A 21,251-nucleotide genomic window follows, 5' to 3' on the forward strand; every position below is an offset into this window, starting at 1 on the left:
TATTGATAAAAATGTTCACTTACCCCATTTAACCTCTAAATCACAACTGCAATGGCTATTTCAAAGTGTTATATCTTAAAACTACGTGAAAAAATACATTAATCTGTTACACCGTTTGAGAGATGAAAATATGCAGACTTGTTAAAGACCGACATTAAGATTTTCAACCACCAATGGCGTCAGTAGAAAATTATAGTTGCCGTGCCCGTACAGATCGCTGTGCGTTAATGGGTTAAGATAATGGGATAGAGAAGTGCTGTAAAATAAATCTAACAAACTTTTTTCATGCGTTTTAATATACATATTTAGTATTATTTTTAGGGTTATCAATCTGGATTGATGTTTGCCGAAAATAGAGACAAGTACGAAGCCTTCCGCATTCCTATCATGGTAATTCCCAGTACCATTAGTAACAATGTACCAGGTACTGAATTTTCTCTAGGTTGTGATACGGCTTTGAATGAGATCACCGAAATATGTGATCGTATCAGACAATCCGCCCAGGGAACAAAGAGAAGAGTATTTGTGATCGAAACTATGGGTGGATACTGTGGATATTTGGCAACTTTAGCAGGTTTTATAAGATAAGGATAATGCTTCATAACTTTTTTATTCATTTGATTAAATTATAGGTTTGGCTGGTGGTGCTGATGCGGCCTATATTCACGAAGAAAAGTTTACCATCAAAGAACTTCAAGAAGATGTCTATCATATGGCTGCTAAGATGTCTGAAGGTGTCCAAAGAGGATTAATCTTGCGTAACGAAAAAGCATCAGATAATTATAACACCGAATTTATATATCGTCTATATTCTGAAGAAGGAAAAGGGTTGTTCAGCGCCAGGATGAATATATTAGGTAAGCTTTGAATCTTAATTATTATTTATTGTTGTAATCCATATTTATGATACGTATGTGTAACGTTTTGTAAATTGTCACCTTTTACAGATAAATAAATTTTTAATTTTTTAGGTCATATGCAACAAGGTGGATCCCCAACTCCATTTGACAGAAATCTAGGAACAAAAATGGCGGCTAAAGCAGTCGACTGGATTGTTTGTCAATTGAAATCCAACATGGTAAATGGCAAACCGAATTGCACTGATCCAAACACAGCCTGTTTGTTAGGAGTTTTAAAAAGGCAGTATAAGTGTACTTCACTATCAGTGTTAAAGGACGAGACTAACTTTGAGTAAGTTTTTTTATATTATACTATAAACTATATATATATATATATATATATATATATATATATATATATATATATATATATATATATATATATATATATATATATAAGTAGTTAGGTATTATTGACTGACACGTTATGTAAAATAAAGTTTTATTATGAGGTTGCAGTCATTAATAGGGCAGGCAAGTGAAACTCTTTGTTCTTTATCAAGCTTTCGCAAAATTTATTTGCTTCTTCAGGATATGCTAAAATATGGTATCAGTAAATACAATGAAATTATAATTAAATAGCATTGTATAAAACTAGTATAAAAACTTACAACATGAGGTTAATCCATTAAATTTTCAAATTTACAAAACATTAAAACTTAACTTATTAAAATTATATAAATTAAATTAATTAAAAATATTGTACTTCATAACTATATAATTTTAATAAGTTAAGTTTTAATGTTTTGTAAATTTGAAAATTTAATGGATTAACCTCATGTTGTAAGTTTTTATACTAGTTTTATACAATGCGATTTAATTATAATTTCATTGTATTTACTGATACCATATTTTAGCATATCCTGAAGAAGCAAATAAATTTTGCGAAAGCTTGATAAAGAACAAAGAGTTTCACTTGCCTGCCCTATTAATGACTGCAACCTCATAATAAAACTTTATTATATATATATATATATATATATATATATATATATATATATTCAATGGTTTAATTTCAGATGTTTGATCGGTAAATAATTGGCAAATGAAAGTCGTCAACGACTTCATACAGTCTAGTTGTGGCTTTTGTACGAGAAAGTACTTTTTGTCGTTCGAAGCTCATTAACATTATCTCTATATAATGTATTTGTGAAACAATTTGTGACTAAAAAAAATATAAAAGTTTAGTGTATTTGAATTTATTTTACCCCCATTGACGGTTACCGTTTGGATACGATAAGTGTTAATAAGTGTAAGATAGATACAAAGTGTTAAAGTGTTAAATTATTAAAAACTTAGCCGGATGGAGGAAGATGTTAATATAGAAAAAATAAAATCCAATATAAACAACACATGGGACGGTAACTCCAAAAACAACGGAGAAACTGTAAGTAGTAAAGCTTCTAATAAGTCTACAGAAAATTTAAGAGAACAGTTTCTATGAAAAAACATATAGAAGTTAAAACACTTCACCATTGTATTTAGGTATATAAAAACATATAGTTAAAAGTGTCGTCAAAATTTATACAGTAGCATAACGTTTTCGATCTAATCAGATCATCTTTCATATATGGGTTTATATCTTTCCAAAATTAAATTATATGGTGACTCTAGGTCGATGACATTGGATAAAATTTAATTATTTAAAGAGCTACATGTCTCCCTGCTCGGTTTTTAACACGTGATTCTTGTCAGTTAAAACAGACCAACTGGACACAGCAACTGGAACTGCCGCTCAGCAGTTTCTAATAAACCAAATTTAGAAGCCTTACTTATTCAAAAAAATGTGTATGTGGCCGTGTTATCAGAAACATTGTTTAAACCAGGAAAATTGTATAACTTCTTTGGTTATAATTGCTTTAGATCTGATCTCCCAGATGGCTATGGAGGTACAGCAATTTTAATTAAAGATAAAATAATTACAGAAGAAATAAATTTATTAGATAATTATAATTTTACTTACACATGCATGGCTGTTGAACTTTCCTGTAACAATAAACCTATACATATAATATCCATATACAAAGAACCACGTATTAGAGTAACAGTTGAAGAATGTATCCATTTTTTTCAACACATTCCTTCGCCATTCATCATTGGAAGGGACTTCAACGCTCACAACATGGCATGGGGATGCGAAACTAATGATACTCACGATAAAGTTTTATTAGAGGCGATAGAACAATGTAATCTATTATACTTAAATCATGGTTCTCCAACTCTCGCACTAAGTTCCAGTCCATCAACAATCAACATAACAATTTGCACCCAGGACATTATATCTAAATTAACTTGGTCTGTTATTCAAGATCCACATGGTTCTGACCATCTATCCTTGACCACCTGGGTACAATACACAAAAAAGATGGAATCTAAATAAAGCAAATTGGAATTTGTATTCATCCAACTTTTCTTCAGAAAAATTTCCCCAAACTTATAAGGAATTAGTTAATGAAATAAACATATGCGTATCCATTGCTATTCCAAAAGTATCAAAAAATATGCTACAGAACAGATTTCAAAACCATGGTGGGATAATAACTGCGAAACAGCTGCAAATAACCGTAAAACAGCATAATATAGACGTTATAAAACAAACCCCAATATTCATAATTTAATTGAATACAAAAAATTGGATGCATTAGCAAAGAAAATTTTTAAAATTAGAAAAAAACAAAGTTGGATAAACTACTGCAAAAGCCTTAACTCCCACAGTCCAATCATCGACGTCTGGAAGAAAGTACATCGCTACAAAAACCAAAAGCAGTCCAATAAATTCCCGATAAACTGCTAAGCTGCATGGATAGAAGATTTCCGCTTTCAAATTTCACCTCCTACCAAATCAAATAAACGAAGCTACAGTCACCGTTTCCACAGAATACTCCAATCTAGAAAAACCATTTGAATTGTGGGAATTAAATTATGGATTCAAACAAAATAATAGTTCGTCTCCAGGGATGGACTGTATATCATACTCTATGTTATATTTTTTACCCACAGAATTCAAATCATTATTATTACAAATTTTTAACAATATGACAAAATGAGAATTTAATTCCTAAAACATGGAAGGACTATATTGTATTTGCCTATAAAAAAAGCCAAGAGAGCCAGATAACAACGTTGAGTCTTACAGACCTATGTCTTTAAGTTCTTGTATACTAAAAACTCTAGAGAGATTAATAAAAAATCTGCTTGAATACTGGCTTGAATCCGAAGATATCGTTCACAAATCTCAATATGGCTTCCGGAAATCCAGGTCTACACAAGATGCTCTCACTTTACTAGTTTCCTCTGTTCAGGTCAATTTCACAAATCAAGAATCAACAGCTGCAGCATTTATGGATGTAACCTCTGCATTTGATAACATAAATTTATATATTCTACATAAGAAATTGTTATATCTTGGAATGTCAGTTAAAATTTCAGATTTCATTATATCCTTGTACAAGAATAGATGATATATTACAGTTTGCAGATGATGTTGTGTTGTATACCTCCCATACTGTCCTAGACGTATGTAGACGTCAACTCGAATCTACACTAGATCGTATAAAAAATTATTACATATTAGACATATTTGGATCGTAAACTGTTATGGAAGGATCAAATTCATTCTATTATAAAAAAAATCGGAAAACTCCATGAATATCCTTAGAGCATTTTGTAAAACCAGTTGGGAAGCTGACCAATTGCATCGCTATCCTATCGCTCAATGATTCGACCAATTTTCGACTATAGTTGTCATTTATATGGGTCTGTGTCAACAGGGCATCTTAATAAAATTGAAACCCAAAAGAATAAATGTTTAGGGCTATGTCTTGGTTACTTAAAATCTACTCCTATTACTATTATTGAAATTGAAGCTAAAGAGCCACCCGTTACACTACGCAGACAGTTTTGTACAGATAAGTTTATAGCTAGAGCTATATAAAAAAAACTTCAGCTATTTAAAAAATATTCGTAACTTGAATATATTAGACTTTAGCCACAAATATTGGCTTAACAAAAAAATTCCCATATACGTTGAAAGTTATAGGACATTGACAATATTTGAAGAACAATTGTATCAAAATAAAATACCACCAATTTATACTCAAACTCCTAAGACTCTCTTCTCCAAGATAATAGAAAAATATTATATGAATTCAAACCTTCCAGGAAGTAAAATCAACAAAATATTTAATAAGTGGCCTGCATTTCAATATATTTTTACTGACGGCTCTAAAATTCAAAATAAAACGGGTTGTGCAATATATCACTGGAATTCTGATTACAAAGAATCATGTCGATTGCCCAATGAAGCTTCAATATATACTGCCGAACTATCAGCTTTATTACTTGCGTTAAAATATATAGCCTCTATTGGTTTGAATAATTATATCATTGTGACCGATTGTAGAAGCATTGTGGACAAACTCACTTCTATCAAAACCAAAAAAAAAACCTAAAATAAATTGAGATAGAAATAAAGAGTTTACATTATGATATTATTTGAGCAGGTAGCTCGATTATTATTTGTTGAGTAAAAGGACACACTGAAATATTAGCAAATGAAGAAGTCGACAAATTAGCTAAATCTGCAGCTTTAACCAAACATTATATAAACAACATATTTCTGCCAGTTAGACACATAAATAATATCAGTATAAACAATTGCAAACAAAGATTCGTTTATACAACCAAAGTACAACTGGAATAAACTTTAGAACTTGCCAACCACTAATTCCCAATGAGATAGGGTTTAAGTATGAGGCAAATAGGTTATTTATAAAAACAATAAACAGAATAAGATCAAACCACGCACTCACTCCTGCATACAAACACAGCATAGGTATCACTGATAACCCATATTGCTCCTGTGGTAAAGTGGGAGATCTACAGCACCTTATCTTGGAGTGTGGACAGTACAGACAAAGTAACAAAATGATGTATGAAAAACCAATTGAGCTAAATTGTCCATTACCTGTCAATTTGAATACAATTATTTTTTCAAATAATAAGCAGATATTAAAATGTATGTACGAATACATAACGTCCTGTAAATTTAGATTATAAATAGGCTTAGGTAATAAAATCAAAAATTGTAACTACCACAAATAGTCTGGCTAATATTGGTTATGCCAAAGCCATTATACAATAAAAAAAAAACTACTTCATACATTTAATAGAATACGTTTCGCTTTTATTCTTTTTTTAAAGGCATTATCAGTTCTCTACAAATAGAAATGATCTTTGAATATAAGTAAAAAACGGACAGGGTTCATACTTACACTCAGTATCGAATACCAAAATACGGTGCAAATAACAATATTATCATAAGCAATCCATACTTGAAATGTGCCAAATTCTAAAATGTCCAGGGTCCCTAAATAAAAGAACCGACATCGACAACCTGAGCCAGATATATCAGTCTCATCATACAGAACAAATAAAAAAACCCATACACGACAAGAACTTCATATCCCTATTCTTCTTCCCTTTTTTTCCATTTATACTCCAAATTGGTCCATTTTATATTGAATATAATATATTAAATAAAAAAAGGGAAAAAAAATCTTTTTAAAAAAGGTCGGTCCCTTTTCTTTTACCAATTCCCTCGATAATCGTACCTAACTGCATTCCATTAAACACATATACGAAAGCAAGCCACATGTGAAATTATGACATTTTACAACGGGTTGAAAAATGAAGCCATCGGTTAAAATAAAAAAACACCAAAAAATAAAATAAATGAACAATAGTGCTCTTATACAGTTTTTCTTGTGTTTTTTGTTTTTTTTTCTCGGTTAGTTAGTTAAGTTTTAATGTTAAAGTATCGTAGATTTTTTATAACATCATAAAAACCTACAAATTGTTTGCCAATCATGGACCGATCAAACCATTAAAATTCAACCATTGAATATATTTTAAATTTAGTTAACGGTCGTACTCTTTGTAATATATATATATATATATATATATATATATATATATATATATATATATATATATATATATATATATATATATATATATATATATATATATATATATATATATATATATATATATATATATATATATATAGATCTAGCGGTTAATGTGGGCCCCGTACTAAAACGGTATTATACTAACTCCAGGAGAATATACACCGTGTATATTATTATCTGGCTAGCGCTTTATATAGACTCCGTCCAACACGTAGGATTAAATGGACTCCGTAATAGGTTAAAACACTTTTGGGATCCGTATGTATTTTTCCGCGTACACAACTAAACTCCTCCGATGTTGCCAATAATTTGATTAGTCGTAGATTTTTAAATTTTACAGCAGGTACGTTTTGGAACTTGAAATTTATTTAAATATCAATCAATTTAGTCATCCCGAAATTTCACAAATACTTGGTTAATGTAGTTAAATATTTTATGGTGGTAATTTATATTACTTTCTTTAATTATTTTTAAACTTAAGTTAGTGTCTGTTATAAGCTTGGAAAAGGCAATTTTTATGTATTAGTATTTTTTTTAATGCATTGACACTGAAAAATTTATGATATAAATGTACGTTCCGATGTTTCGATTGCTACGTTTTATGATGTACAATATTTGTTTCATAAAGTAGTAAAATTTAAATTATAATAATTTATAAATCAATCTTAAAATTATAATTTTTTACTGTCTTATTTCAATATTTCGATTTTTAAATGTAGGGAATTCAATATCTTACTATAATACTTTAGATACACATATATTATACATGGATACACTTGTAACAGATACTAAAATAATAAGGAGGCATAACACCTAATTTCGCTTTTAACTATAAATGTATCGTATAACGTAACGTAGCAATCAGTAGTGAGTCATTACTCAGATAACATATTTCGGTGACTTTATGGTAATTTGATTTTAGCCAACATATCTATTACAATTATTACATATAATACGTTCGGTCTTATTGTTTTAAAAAATACTTTGTCGCTTGTAAATTTTGTATCTTTCGTTGTCAGGCATTTCGTTTCGAGTGTTTTATTTTTAATTTAGAAGTAAATGTATATATAATATTCTTTTTTCTGTCACTTATTTTAAATATGGTTCACTTATATTCTTCTTGCTTATTTATTTTTATTCGTAATACTTATAACGTACGTAACGTGTTGCAAAAAGCAACAACGGGTACGAAAGATATCAGGTATCAGGGGTGGTATTTATCAATCTAAATGCCGCCTACGACACATTAAATTAGAGGACATTTCTCCAAAAACTGTATGACAAACTGTAAATATCGTTTTATCCGCGTATATCTACAGAACAGAAGATTTTTCGTATCATTTAATGGTAATATGGAGAACGCAGACAAACGGTCTCGCTTGGGGTAGCGTAATGGCACCTACATTGTATTACATTTACACAAATGATCAACAGATACCAGTAGATACTAGGATTTTCATGTAGACGATACATTGCACAATCAAAAACTTTTGTTTCTGTAGTGGAAAAAAATCTAATAGATGCCTTAAATATAATAAAAATAAACTACGATTTAATTTTAAGCCAAAACCCGAAAATCTTAGGAGTGCTCCTTCAATTTTCCCAACACAGGCGCTTTCACAAAACTGAACATCCAATAGTGTGATGAAATCCTTGAACTCTGAATTTCCTATAAATACCTTGTAGATAGTTTATATCGCACGTTACCAATCACAGAATCTTGTTTAAAACTAAAAAGCAAACTAAGGACCAGAAATAGTATGCTCCGCAAGCTTTTCAGCTAAAAATGGGGCGCACATCCTTTCACCCTTAAAACGTAAATGCTTGCACTTTTCTTCTTGCCTAACTGTCTTTTTCCTTTTATTCCGATATCTCTGTACGAGTACTAGAAACCAATTCGTTAATAATTTTTGCTTAGTTGAGGAGATTTGTTGTGGAATGCAATTTTTAGATTCCCCATGTCTCTAATAACATTTTTATCAACGTCTGTTTTTCCTTGCAATTCTTAGAAGAAAAGTACTGAATTTGGTTTCAAAAATTATTTTACGTTTTTTAACCAAGTTTGACATCTTGGCGTCTATGCATGTGTCCGATCTACCTTAAGCGATTTATTTTCCTACACAATATATTTAAAAGAGCTTTCTTTATTTGGTATGTGTTTCTATAATGAGGTTAAAAAAGTTTTCTTATTATTTTTCTTTCAAATATTCGGAGTTCTTCCTTATTTGTTTTAGGCATTGTCCATGATTCGCATTCATGTATTAAAATAGGTGTTAAGTGAATTATGCTCTGTATTTCTTTAGTGACATTATTATTAACCGTGATTATTAATCTAAGATATTTAAAGTGTTCCATACTTTCGAAATTATAGTTGTTAACTTTAATATTTTATCTAGATGTATTGAATTGCTTTCTTCTGTTGATTCGCTTGTATTTGGTTTTTATTTTGTTGATTTTAAGTAAAACATTTTTCGTGCTCTCTTCACTTTGTTGAAGATGTCGTTTGCGGACGGGAGAGAGTTTCTTATAAGATCAATATGATTAGCAGATGCTAGGACTGCTTTGTACCTTGAGCCATTAATGGATTGCATTTTAAATAGACGTTATTTTTATTTTAGTAAGCTGTTCATTAAATTTTTGAATATTTGAATCGAGAATCTGTATTTTATTCAACTGTTTTATAACACAGAGTTTCTTGGCGCCTATCTTCATCTCTGTTCTTTTTTTGTTTAGCGTATCATTCTTTTTCTTCCTATGCTATCCCCATTAACGGAGGTTGGCGACCATATTTCTAAAAGTATCTCTGTCTTTTGCAACGTGGAATAATTCGTCTACAGTCATGTTTGTCCAGTCACGAATATTTCGCAGCCATGACTTCCTCTTTCTACCTATTCCCTTTTTGCCATCGACTCTACCCTGCATGATGGCCTGCAGAAGACTTTATATTCCTTAGTATGTATCCCAGGTATGCAGTCCTGCGTACTTTTATTGTTCTCAACAATTCTCCGGTATATCTAAAATTCCAAGGCTTGAAGCTTCTTAACTATTTGCGCTTTTACCGACCATATTTCTACTCCGTACAATAGTTGAGACCAGACGTAACATTCAACAAACCTCAGTCTCAGCGCAGTATTAAGATTTGTGTCACAGAACAATTGCTTGAATTTTAAGAACGCTGCCCTTGCCATTTCTATTCGTACCCTGATTTCTTAGTCTGAATCTAATTCTTTGTTGATGTAAGCTCCCATATATTTATATTTTTACTCCCGTATCATTATTAAAAGAATTTTGCTGAATGTCGATCTAGGGAATCCGGTGGTATGTACATGATGTTTCCATAACTAACGTTCGAAAATTTGTCTTACAGTAAAGTCATGACGATTTTACTAGGAAATATAGTGCTGTTTAATAATAATAAAGTTCAAGCAACAATTTCTATATGCACTAACTTGGTACTGATATCTCTGCTCCTCTATACCAGGTAGCAGTCCCGAAAACATTAAAACTGCTACACTCATGCTTCCAATTATCCAACGATTAGCCAGTCCAGGACTATACGCATTATTATGGTACTGATATTGCGCTGTCCCTCATAAGTAAATATAATATGCAAGAAAGGTTTTGGCAATTTAATAGGATTTTGTATGTTATTTCTCCGAGAAAGTGAAAAATATCTATTTGCTATCCAGATTTAATCCATAGATTAAATATTAGAATGCTATAAAATAATGCTATTAGCAGCAAAAAACGGTCTGATAGTAAGTAATGAGAAAACTAAATAAATTTTCTTTAACATACAAGAGAGAGGACGTAGAGTAGGGCATAGCGTAACAATAAACCCATATAATTTTGAAAGATTGCAGCGTTTTAGGTATCATAGATAACGCTGTCATATAAGAAATAAAATGGAATATTCAGCTAGCTAACGGATGTAAATATAACCCACATAACACTTTTAAATCCAGAAGTCTAATACAAATTCCTAAAATCAGGATATATAAAACAGTGATTAAACCAGTGCTATTGACTGAAAATGTGATGAGAACGCTGACAAAACAATGTAAGTATAACTTAGGTATTAATTAGATCAGGATTACTAGAAAAGCCATCAGAATTATTTTCCAACTTACAAAGGTCCGAATACTAACCAATACCGAACCGGAACTAATGCCAAGGTCTAACAGATATATAAAGATAGCAACGTCATACAAGAGACTAAATCTCAACGCCAAAGTTACGATGGCTACATCCAAAGGCTTTCTAATAACTGCATTGCCAAGTTAAACTGGGAGAATGCCCAGAGAGAAAAAATGCCCTTACGACGTCCACGAATCAACAGGGGAGGTAACATATGGCCAGATTTAGGAATAATGGGACTACCTACCGACCCATCTTATTTATCAACACATGCCTGTACAACCAACTGCTATCCAACCTACAATCAATACTTATCTGTTGGGAACTATCAAACCCATTACATGTAGTCAAACGAACTAGGCTTAAAAAAAGTTATCTTAGGAAAGGCACTTCAGAAATATTGACATATATTTTTAAAACGTTATTTACGTGGCTAAGTTTTCAATAGGAATGAGGAGACAAAAAGCAGAAAAGCCAATAGAACCTTGTTGCGTTCTGACTACTATGACGATAACCTTTAGAATATAAACAATACTTGAGACAACTGTTTGTCTCAATTTTGTCATTCAGAATTATGTATGTATTTTTTAATTTGCTAATTTCCATAGAATCTAAAGATATCTTAAGGCCTTTATTTTAAATATACTTTTTTAGTAATGAAAGTACGTAAATAGAACCTGGAATATACATTTAACTTTTAATCTCTGGAATAAATCCATCTCCTGAACAATAGCGCCGATATATTTAGTTAAAATTCTGTGCACTTATTTTAACCGTTTATGTTCTTATCATTCATATATGAGTTGTGACCGATATTACAAACTCATTTACTTTTCCAGAGACTCCATATTAACTATACTTATTACTATACAAATCTGATTCGAAATATCGTCGAAAAGTAACAGTATGTAAAATTATTTTTAATGCAAAGGTAATTAGCCATTTCTTATGGGGTTCAAAAGAGAAGCCTTTACGAAAATTTGAGTAAAAATAAGACCACCGTAATCAGTTGTACCCTGGGTAATGAATAATTAATTAGTCGGCTAATCAGAATCACCCCGTCAATATGATTTTTGTCAAATCGGTCCTTTTTAGGATCAATTATTCTAATAATGTCTATAAATATTAAGGGCATATCTAGAGATAAAGACACTTTACTTTACTTAACCTTATCAGATATATGCGCTTAGCACAAATATGACGTATTTCTAGTGCAGAAAATACATAGAGGGCAAAAAATAGTGTATTTGGTATTAAGCTGATCGCTGAAAATCACATAATAAATGTGAAAGTGTTATCTCTGCCGGCAAAGAAGCAAAGAAAAACTTAAAATGAGATAGGACAAAACCAGTCAGCTGAAGGAACCTTTTAACGATGTTGAGCTTGGATCCACTATCTACGTATATAATGAAGAATAGTACGGCACTGACTGAAGATCTGAGCACAAAGCTTATTATAAAATTCTTTATACTGATATCCAAAGTCTGCAGACAAACAAAGCAAAGACAAAGTTGTTGCCTTGCTTAAACCTGGCAAAAACTCCAACGACCACAAAAGCTATCGGTCAATATATTTATTTTGTCAGCTTAACAAAATACTTCTCAAGAGGTAAAACAGAAGAAAAACTCAAATTAAAAGACAAAAGTTGCTATAGACAGGGAAGATCATGTACGTCACAAATACTAAATCTTGCCCAACACAGCAAAGATGGGTACGAAAGATATCAGGTATGAGGAGTGGTATTTGTCAATCTAAGCAGCAATTTGCAGCTTACGACATCTTAAATAAGAGGGCATTTTTTCAAAATCTATATGATATCTCCTTAGGTAATAAACTTACTTGTTTTACTAGCGTATGCCTACACAACAGAAGATTTTTGGTATTTCTCAATGGTAAGAATAGCAGATGGAGAACGCAGAATAACAGTCTCCTTTAGGGTAGCGTAATGGCACCTACACTGTATAACATGTACACAAACCATCAACCCATACCGGTAAATACTAAAACTTTTATTATGCACAACCAAAAACTTTTGTTGTTGAAGTGAAGAAAAATCTAAATCATGCCTTCAACACAGTAAAAATAGACTATAAATCATTTTTAAGCCAAACTCCAGAAAAACTCAGGGGTGCTACTTTAATGTCCCCAACACATACGTTTTCACAAATCTGAACATCCAATAGTGTCATGAAATCCTTGTACTCGGGACTTGCTATAAATACCTTGAAGATAGTTTGTATTACACTTAGTCATTCGCAGAACTTTGTTTAAAACTAAAAGGCACACTGAGGACCAGAAGTAATATTCTCCGCAAACTTGTCAGCTAAAAATGAAAAGCACATCCTTCCACCCTTAAAACGTAAACGCTTGCATTCTATGCTTCTGCTGCCGAATATACCTTGCCAGTATGAATGACACCAACACATACTTAACACGTAGATTTAGCTATAAATTAGTCATCCAAATTCAGCGGATATTAAGACTCAACCATACAAAGCTCTACAATATCGTAGCTACTAAGACACCTAATATCCGAAGATAAGTAGCTAAAGAACAAAAGAAACAAAATCTAGATTCGCAACATGTACTTCACAAATATAAGCCCATTTTATGACTAAAATCGAGAAAAACTGGCCAGAGCAACACATGTGCAAGATATACCAAAAAAAAAAAATAAGCTAATCCTCGCCATCTGAACCCTCGGGAGGACTCTTGCCGGCAAACACCGGTTAACTTGTGTGAATGTGGGGTGGTAAAAGATTCTTCACACCTTAGTTGACTTTGCCATTTAAATTGCTCTTTTCTCAAGGGACAAGGTTTAATTATTTAAACTGAACATGTAAAGTACAGTCAGTAAGCTATTACTTATAAAGATCATTGCACATTTGACACTAACTCCACTTATATTGATTACATATTACACCTAAATTACCTTACCATTCAGAAGTATGTAATATTGGTAAAGTGATATATTCTGGCTAGATAAATTAAGCATTCTTCCCTTTTTTGCGGACTACTATCCATTTTTATACAAAAATATCTATTTTAGCACTTAAATATTTATTTTAAGATAACCTATCCAGAATTATATGTAGTATACAAACAAAACCAGAAATAAAATAATAAAGAAGCTACAAGATATCGTAAAACAATAGATGGATGAAATAAAACAAGTTCATATTAATCGGATTCTTAAATAAAATGTATAAAGACATACTAACGTTAACAAAATGCATTATTAAATTTCCGCATATGAAAAAAACATCCAACTTGGTAACGAAATCCTTTTGTATCTATAAAGCTATTTTAGAAAAGCACGTACCTACCAAAAACAGGTATTTGGTAGTATACATATCTATTACATACTGTAATGCGTATGAATGATAACAAAAATAAGGACTAAGGAGTCCGTATGAACCGTTTAGAATATACGCTGAAAATATACGGCTTAATCGCATAGTTGCCAAACTATCAGAACTTACTTAAACCGATATACTTATGGTTCCAATATACAGTGAAAAAGATCTGAACGACCCCTATAATATATACACGTGAACTAAGCGATATACATTTATGATACAAGGGTACTTATGGACTCTACAAAATTTTTAAAAATTATGAAACTATACATGTTAACGAATCGACACAGCCAATATTATGGAATGGTCAAGTGAGCTCCGTATATCGGTGTTCACTTCACCACGGAGCTCACTTGAACCTTAATTTTAACATGGGCGGAGTTTACTTTATGCCGTAGATATATATATATATATATATATATATATATATATATATATATATATATATATATCTACATATATATATTGATATGATTGGTGTTTATAGAAATTAATTTATAAGTTACACATAAGATAATATTAGATATTAAATTTGGTTATTTTAATAAGTTATATACTAGAGAATTTTATAAAAATATATTTATGTGAGGGCATTTTTAAGAAATTAGCATATAATAATTGTAAAAAGTTGTATTTTAGTAATTATAATGTGGTAGATATATTTAAGTGAGCCATGTGACTAGGCAACCAACTATACATGTGAGTGACAGACAGATATACATACTCTCCAAGTGACATTTTAAATAATTAGGAATATAAAGTGGGGTTATAATAATAATGTTAGTTTAAAATGTTTAATTTATATATATTTACTGATTTAAGTGTTTATTCTGATCTGAAAAGCCTAAATGTCAACAAAATTATCAATAGAAAATTAACGAATTCTCCAGAATGCAGAATTTGACCTTTGTTTACGGTCGAACATTCGGGAATAATGGTTATGTCTGTGGATCGAACATATACTGTTTCCAGAAAATTCAGACATGTGTTTAATGGAATAAATCGAACATGATTTCTTACCAGATGGTTCTGGAAGATTGAAAAGATATAAATACCCGTCATTTGGATTCAAGATGGCAGTTTAGTAAGAAAGTCCTTTCAGTTAGTCAATCAGTTATGAGTTACAGTTACTATATGGCCAGTTTTAGTTAGTTAGAGTCAGTCAATCAGTTACAATTGTTCAATATAGTGAGTTAAATCAAGATTAAGAAGCAGTATAAAGAAAATATTATTGAAGATTAAAAATTATGTTATGTATAAATGATGATAATGGAAGAAGTATTAATTGAATATTAAAATTAAATAATATTTTGGTGATTGGATATTGATATATTGAAAAGAAGAATAAAAATAAATGCTGTTTGCTGGTTTGCTTGGTGGTTTATAAATGCTGGTGAAGAAAAATATCTTAAATTGGTGGAAGCTGATAATTGGAAAAAGTAATTTCACAAAAACAAGGATAACCGAAGCTGAGAAGAAGACATTTGAGTGGTGATTATAATCTATATAGTGGAAAACAGTTCATTTAGGCATTCAGTGACAGAAAGGTACAAAAATTTGTTAATATAATTTAGTTAGTGTCATAACAATTTCAATTTTGAAGATAGCTTGTTTAAATTTTACATTGTCTATAGAATTTAATTAGTTTCATAAGAATTTCAATTTAAAGATAGTTTATTTTAAACTTACATTGGCTAGGTTAGATATATATGTGTGTTTCATAGTAGATCTAATAAAGATAATTTAAAAAAGTACTTACAAACTAATTCTTTGAGAACCGCGATAAAAACCCTATATATATATATATATATATATATATATATATATATATATATATATATATATATATATATATATATATATATATATATATATATATATATATATATTATTATTATTATTATTAAAATACTCGTTGCTCATCATTCAAACAAACAATACATCATAACAATATATATATATATATATATATATATATATATATATATATATATATATATATCACAGAATGACGGTATTAGATTCTTGTTCTGATACAGTGCAGCAACAACCGCTGATACGTATTTCGACCTTCTTAGGTCTCTTCAGAACGGTATAGTCACTGCTCTGAACCAAAACAAAAATCTCTCCCGTCCTAGACAATAGTTATTAAAATAACTATATACGGACGTAACTACGCCATCTAAAAACAAAAAGAGAAATCAAACGATTTCTACTTAGCGAAACCGAATTCAAATGTTAACCACTGTGTTTCCTAAAATTTGCGAAACAAAGTAGAAATCGTTTGATTTCTCTTTTTGTTTTTAGATGGCGTAGTTACGTCCGTATATAGTTATTTTAATAACTATTGTCTAGGACGGGAGAGATTTTTGTTTTGGTTCAGAGCAGTGACTATACCGTTCTGAAGAGACCTAAGAAGGTCGAAATACGTATCAGCGGTTGTTGCTGCACTGTATCAGAACAAGAATCTAATACCGTCATTCTGTTTTGTTATTTACTTCGTTGGAAGTACGAGAAACTGAATTCACTACGAATTTTGACTAGGATGAACGGCTTGTGGAATGCAATTTTAGATTCCCTTGCCGAGTAATTCATCCAGCTGTTTGTTTCGCAAATTTTAGGAAACACAGTGGTTAAGATTTGAATTCGGTTTCGCTAAGTAGAAATCGTTTGATTTCTCTTTTTGTTTTATATATATATATATATATATATATATATATATATATATATATATATATATATATATATATTATATGTTTTTCAAATTATTCGACCGTACTGTTTTAAATATTGATTTATAGTATCAGCAATCGGTCAGGAAATAAAACTCTATTTGTTCAGTCTCAATATTTCGTCACGATTTTGTGACTTCTTCAGGAGAAAACTGTAAATTTATTAGAATCATTAATTATTATGTGTAAACAAAGTGAATATTTTAATACTTACAACTATAAGAATAAAAATTTAAATTTTTATCATATTATATCTATCATATTATATATAATATGATAGATCTTAACATTTAAACACAAACTTAGTAATTCTCTAGTAACTGTACCAATAATTTTATTACATTCCCAAATATCAGTATTGCAATAACTGACTACATACCATCAATTACATTTTATAGATTAATTTATCGTGTTCCTGATTCTTAATTCCATCTTTCCACTTTATAATATGGATAATAGTGTCATAGTAATTGTTTATTTTAACCGAGTCACTAAAAATTGTACAATGGAAATTCACTCTATAAACTATTGCGGTTACCATAACTCCTAAATAAAATCAAACAAATATGTCATTTATTTAGATATGCTAAAAAAATTTAAATTTTTATTCTTATAGTTGTAAGTATTAAAATATTCACTGTTTACACATAATAATTAATGATTCTAATAAATTTACAGTTTTCTCCTGAAGAAGTCACAAAATCGTGACGAAATATTGAGACTGAACAAATAGAGTTTTATTTCCTGACCGATTGCTGATACTATAAATCAATATTTAAAACAGTACGGTCGAAAAATAATTTGAAAAACATATATATATATATATATATATATATATATATATAAGAATAAGAATAAGAAAACAGAAGTACTTGTAACTCGTTTGGAACAAATATATAACTGTTTTGGATGGGTTGGAGTCAATAATAGGGCTATTGGTTAACTATTTTTTTATTCTCGAGCTTTCAATTGTGTTTACAATTATTATCAAGAGCTAAAAAAGACAAAATACTTACAAGGTTGAACTAAAAAGAAAAAACAATTTTTGTTAACTTACCAAATAAAAATTAGTTTGGTAAGTAAAAATCACTGCTTACATCTTCAAAATATTTAATAAAAAAATGTTTTAATCTAATAAATGTTTCTCCCAAAAATTTTTTTAATTTTGAAAACATTTTTTTAATATAAAAATAATTGAATTTATAAATAAGTTCAAATAGCAACCAATTACAAATAGCCTCAATGTCATAAATGCCAACATAAAATTTTTATTTTTGACAATTATATTGCCAAAAGTAAAATTTCGTTTAAACATTCTTTTTTGTTTAGTAACAAAAAGAAGAAGATTTATTCACCGTTGACAGATGTCTGAAAGAATGTGACAGATATATGGAGAATTAAATATGACATTTTACAAGTTTTATATATAAATCATAAAGAAAGAATATAATTATAAATTTTGCTTAAATTTTGAATTTCAGATCTTTTGTTTAAACTATTATCATTTTTGCTAATACAAACCATTTCCAAAAAAGTCCTTTTAAATTTATTACTTTCACTACATAAAATTTTAATGTTATCAAAATCCATAATATGGTCTTTATCGATTACATGTTCTGCCAAAGCACAAGATGGTTTTTTTAATTCTGCAATCACTTTTGTGAGAAATAATGCGATTTGAAAGATTTCTTCCGGTCTCACCAACATATTCAGCCTCACACTGAGTACAACTAATGCTGTATACTAAATTCGTTTTTTCAAATTTGTCTATAGGATATTTAGTTTTAGAATATAAAGATGAAATAGTTTTGATGTTCTTTGTTGCTATTTTTCTATTGTCAATAACCTTTAGTGTTTGTATTAATTTAGGTGTTAATGATGGTATAAAAGGTAGTGAATGATAATAGATGTTTTGATTGTTAGATACAATGTTTTGAGATTGAGCAAAAAATGGTGTTAAATTATTTATATTACCAATATTAGAAAACAGCATCCTATGTAGCATATCTGGAGGATAAGAGTTTTCAATTAGAATATTTTTTAATAATTGAAGATCTTCCTGTAGATAATCTGGATGAGAAAGTTTTAAAACACGTTCTTTTAATCCTGTTATAAGGTTCATTTTCATCTTATTTGGATGGTGAGAGTAATAGCTTATAAATCTATTACTACATATGGGTTTTCTGAACCATCTGGTTTTCAACATATTGTCTGTATTTCTTACAATTCTCATGTCAAGGAATGGTAGAGAATTATCTACCTCTTCCTCAACTGTAAATTGTATATGTTGATTATGACTGTTGAAAATGTTGACTGTTTCATGAATTTTGTGTTTAGGAAGTGCCAAAACTAAATCATCTACATATCTCTTAATAAAAGGAATGAAAAAAGTGCAATTACTGATACAATCACTGATAACATCATCCATGACATAGCTACTTAGAATGGGTGAAAGACTAGATCCCATAGGACTACCAAAAATTTGTTTATAAAATACACCATTAAATATAAAAATATTAGAATCAAAAACAAAGTTGATAAGTGTTTTGAAATGTAATAAGTCAATATTAGTGTGTTGTGAAATCTCATTCCAATGTTTTTCAACACTACTTATGATTAAATCTAAAGGCAAATTAGTAAAAAGAGATGTTACATCAAAACTAACTAAAACATAATTTTGTGGTAATTGGAAATTATTAATGAAAGAACTAAAATCAAATGAATCTTTAATGTAAAAATTGTTGTTTAAATTATAAGCATTAGTTAAGATGTCAGTGAGGAGCTGTGCTATTGGTCCATTAGGAGGGCATAAAGATGAAACAATTGGTCTCATAGATAAAGTTGGTTTATGTATTTTTGGCAGAGCATAAAACCGTGGAGCAATAGAATTATAAATTTTGAGCTCTTTTGCTTTTTTATTATCAATAAATTTCTTTATGTTTAATTTAGATACTAGACAATTTGCTTTTTGTTGCAAAGTACAAACAGGACTCCTTCTAAGTGTAGTGTAATACTTAGTATCATTTAAGAGTTCTCCAGTTTTTTGTAGATAATCCTCTTTGTACATTACAATAGAGTAATAATAATAAGTCAATAGTAGCCCTATTATTGACTCCAACCCATCCAAAACAGTTATATATATATATATATATATATATATATATATATATATATATATATATATATATATATATATATATATATATATATATATATATATATATATATATATATATTACAGGGTAGTCCTTAAGTAATTGTACGAAAAGAAACAGTAGATTCTACACTTTAAAATATTACGATTTAAGCCAAATTGCTTTAATAAAATGTTGATATTAAGAAAGATACAAGGTGTTGCTGATAGAGGGCGCCACATATGCCACATATGTGACATAAATTTGCACGTAACTTTTTTGCTCTTCGAGTTACCTGTATTTGTGACAATAAATATTAAAGATACATTATTTTAACAAAAAAAAAAGGTATAATTGTTAATAACTTTAAAACTCAACAGTTTTCGAGATAATCGCATTTTACAAATAAGCTGCATAATTCTGATTTAAGGCAATTACTCCAGGCGACGAAGAAAAAATAGACAAAAACATTAATAAATCTAAATTTTTGTATAAAATACCTTCAACTTAAGTTAATAGTTAACGAAATATTAAAAAAATAAATATATCAGCAGGATGATTAATAATAGGATTTGACAAAAAACAGAATAATAGGATTTTACATCAAACATTTTACGTTTTATGTTAAATTAAAGTCATAATCAAAACATTTTGTTTACAAACCGAATTAAGAAATAGTTAAACTAAATAACATAATTTGTTGTCGAAGTAAGTGTTATATATTCACCATTTTCTTTAATTTATTTGTCAATATTTTCCATAAAAGCTCGTCTCATAATAAATAGCATCATTGGTTCTAAAGAAACTGCTGCAGTATGTATTTCTTCCCATAGTTGGTTGCAATTGTTTATGGGATTCTTATAGACACGTTGTTTTATTACGCTCCATACATCAAAAACAAGCGGATTAAATTCTGGGCTACGTGGTGGCTAAAATGTATAATGGATGAATATATTCTTTTGAATACATATCCAAATCTTATGGTATATTATGGAACTACATCTTATTTGTCGCAGAG

At 29.7% G+C, this 21,251-nt stretch overlaps 1 protein-coding gene across 8 annotated transcripts in view; it reads left to right on the forward strand.

Annotated features, from left to right (window-relative positions):
• Positions 1–21,251, forward strand: part of Pfk (ATP-dependent 6-phosphofructokinase) — a 314,693-nt gene that overhangs the window by 221,663 nt on the left and 71,779 nt on the right. For all 8 annotated transcript variants that reach the window (XM_072543581.1, XM_072543586.1, XM_072543587.1 and 5 more), the window contains 3 exons: positions 322–574; positions 633–857; positions 972–1,191. In XM_072543581.1, coding sequence (XP_072399682.1) covers positions 322–574; positions 633–857; positions 972–1,191 — 698 coding nt within the window. The remainder of the gene's footprint in view (positions 1–321; positions 575–632; positions 858–971; positions 1,192–21,251) is intronic.

The sequence above is a fragment of the Diabrotica undecimpunctata genome, chromosome 9 (assembly GCF_040954645.1).
Source record: "Diabrotica undecimpunctata isolate CICGRU chromosome 9, icDiaUnde3, whole genome shotgun sequence".
Taxonomy (NCBI): Eukaryota; Metazoa; Arthropoda; class Insecta; order Coleoptera; family Chrysomelidae; genus Diabrotica; species Diabrotica undecimpunctata.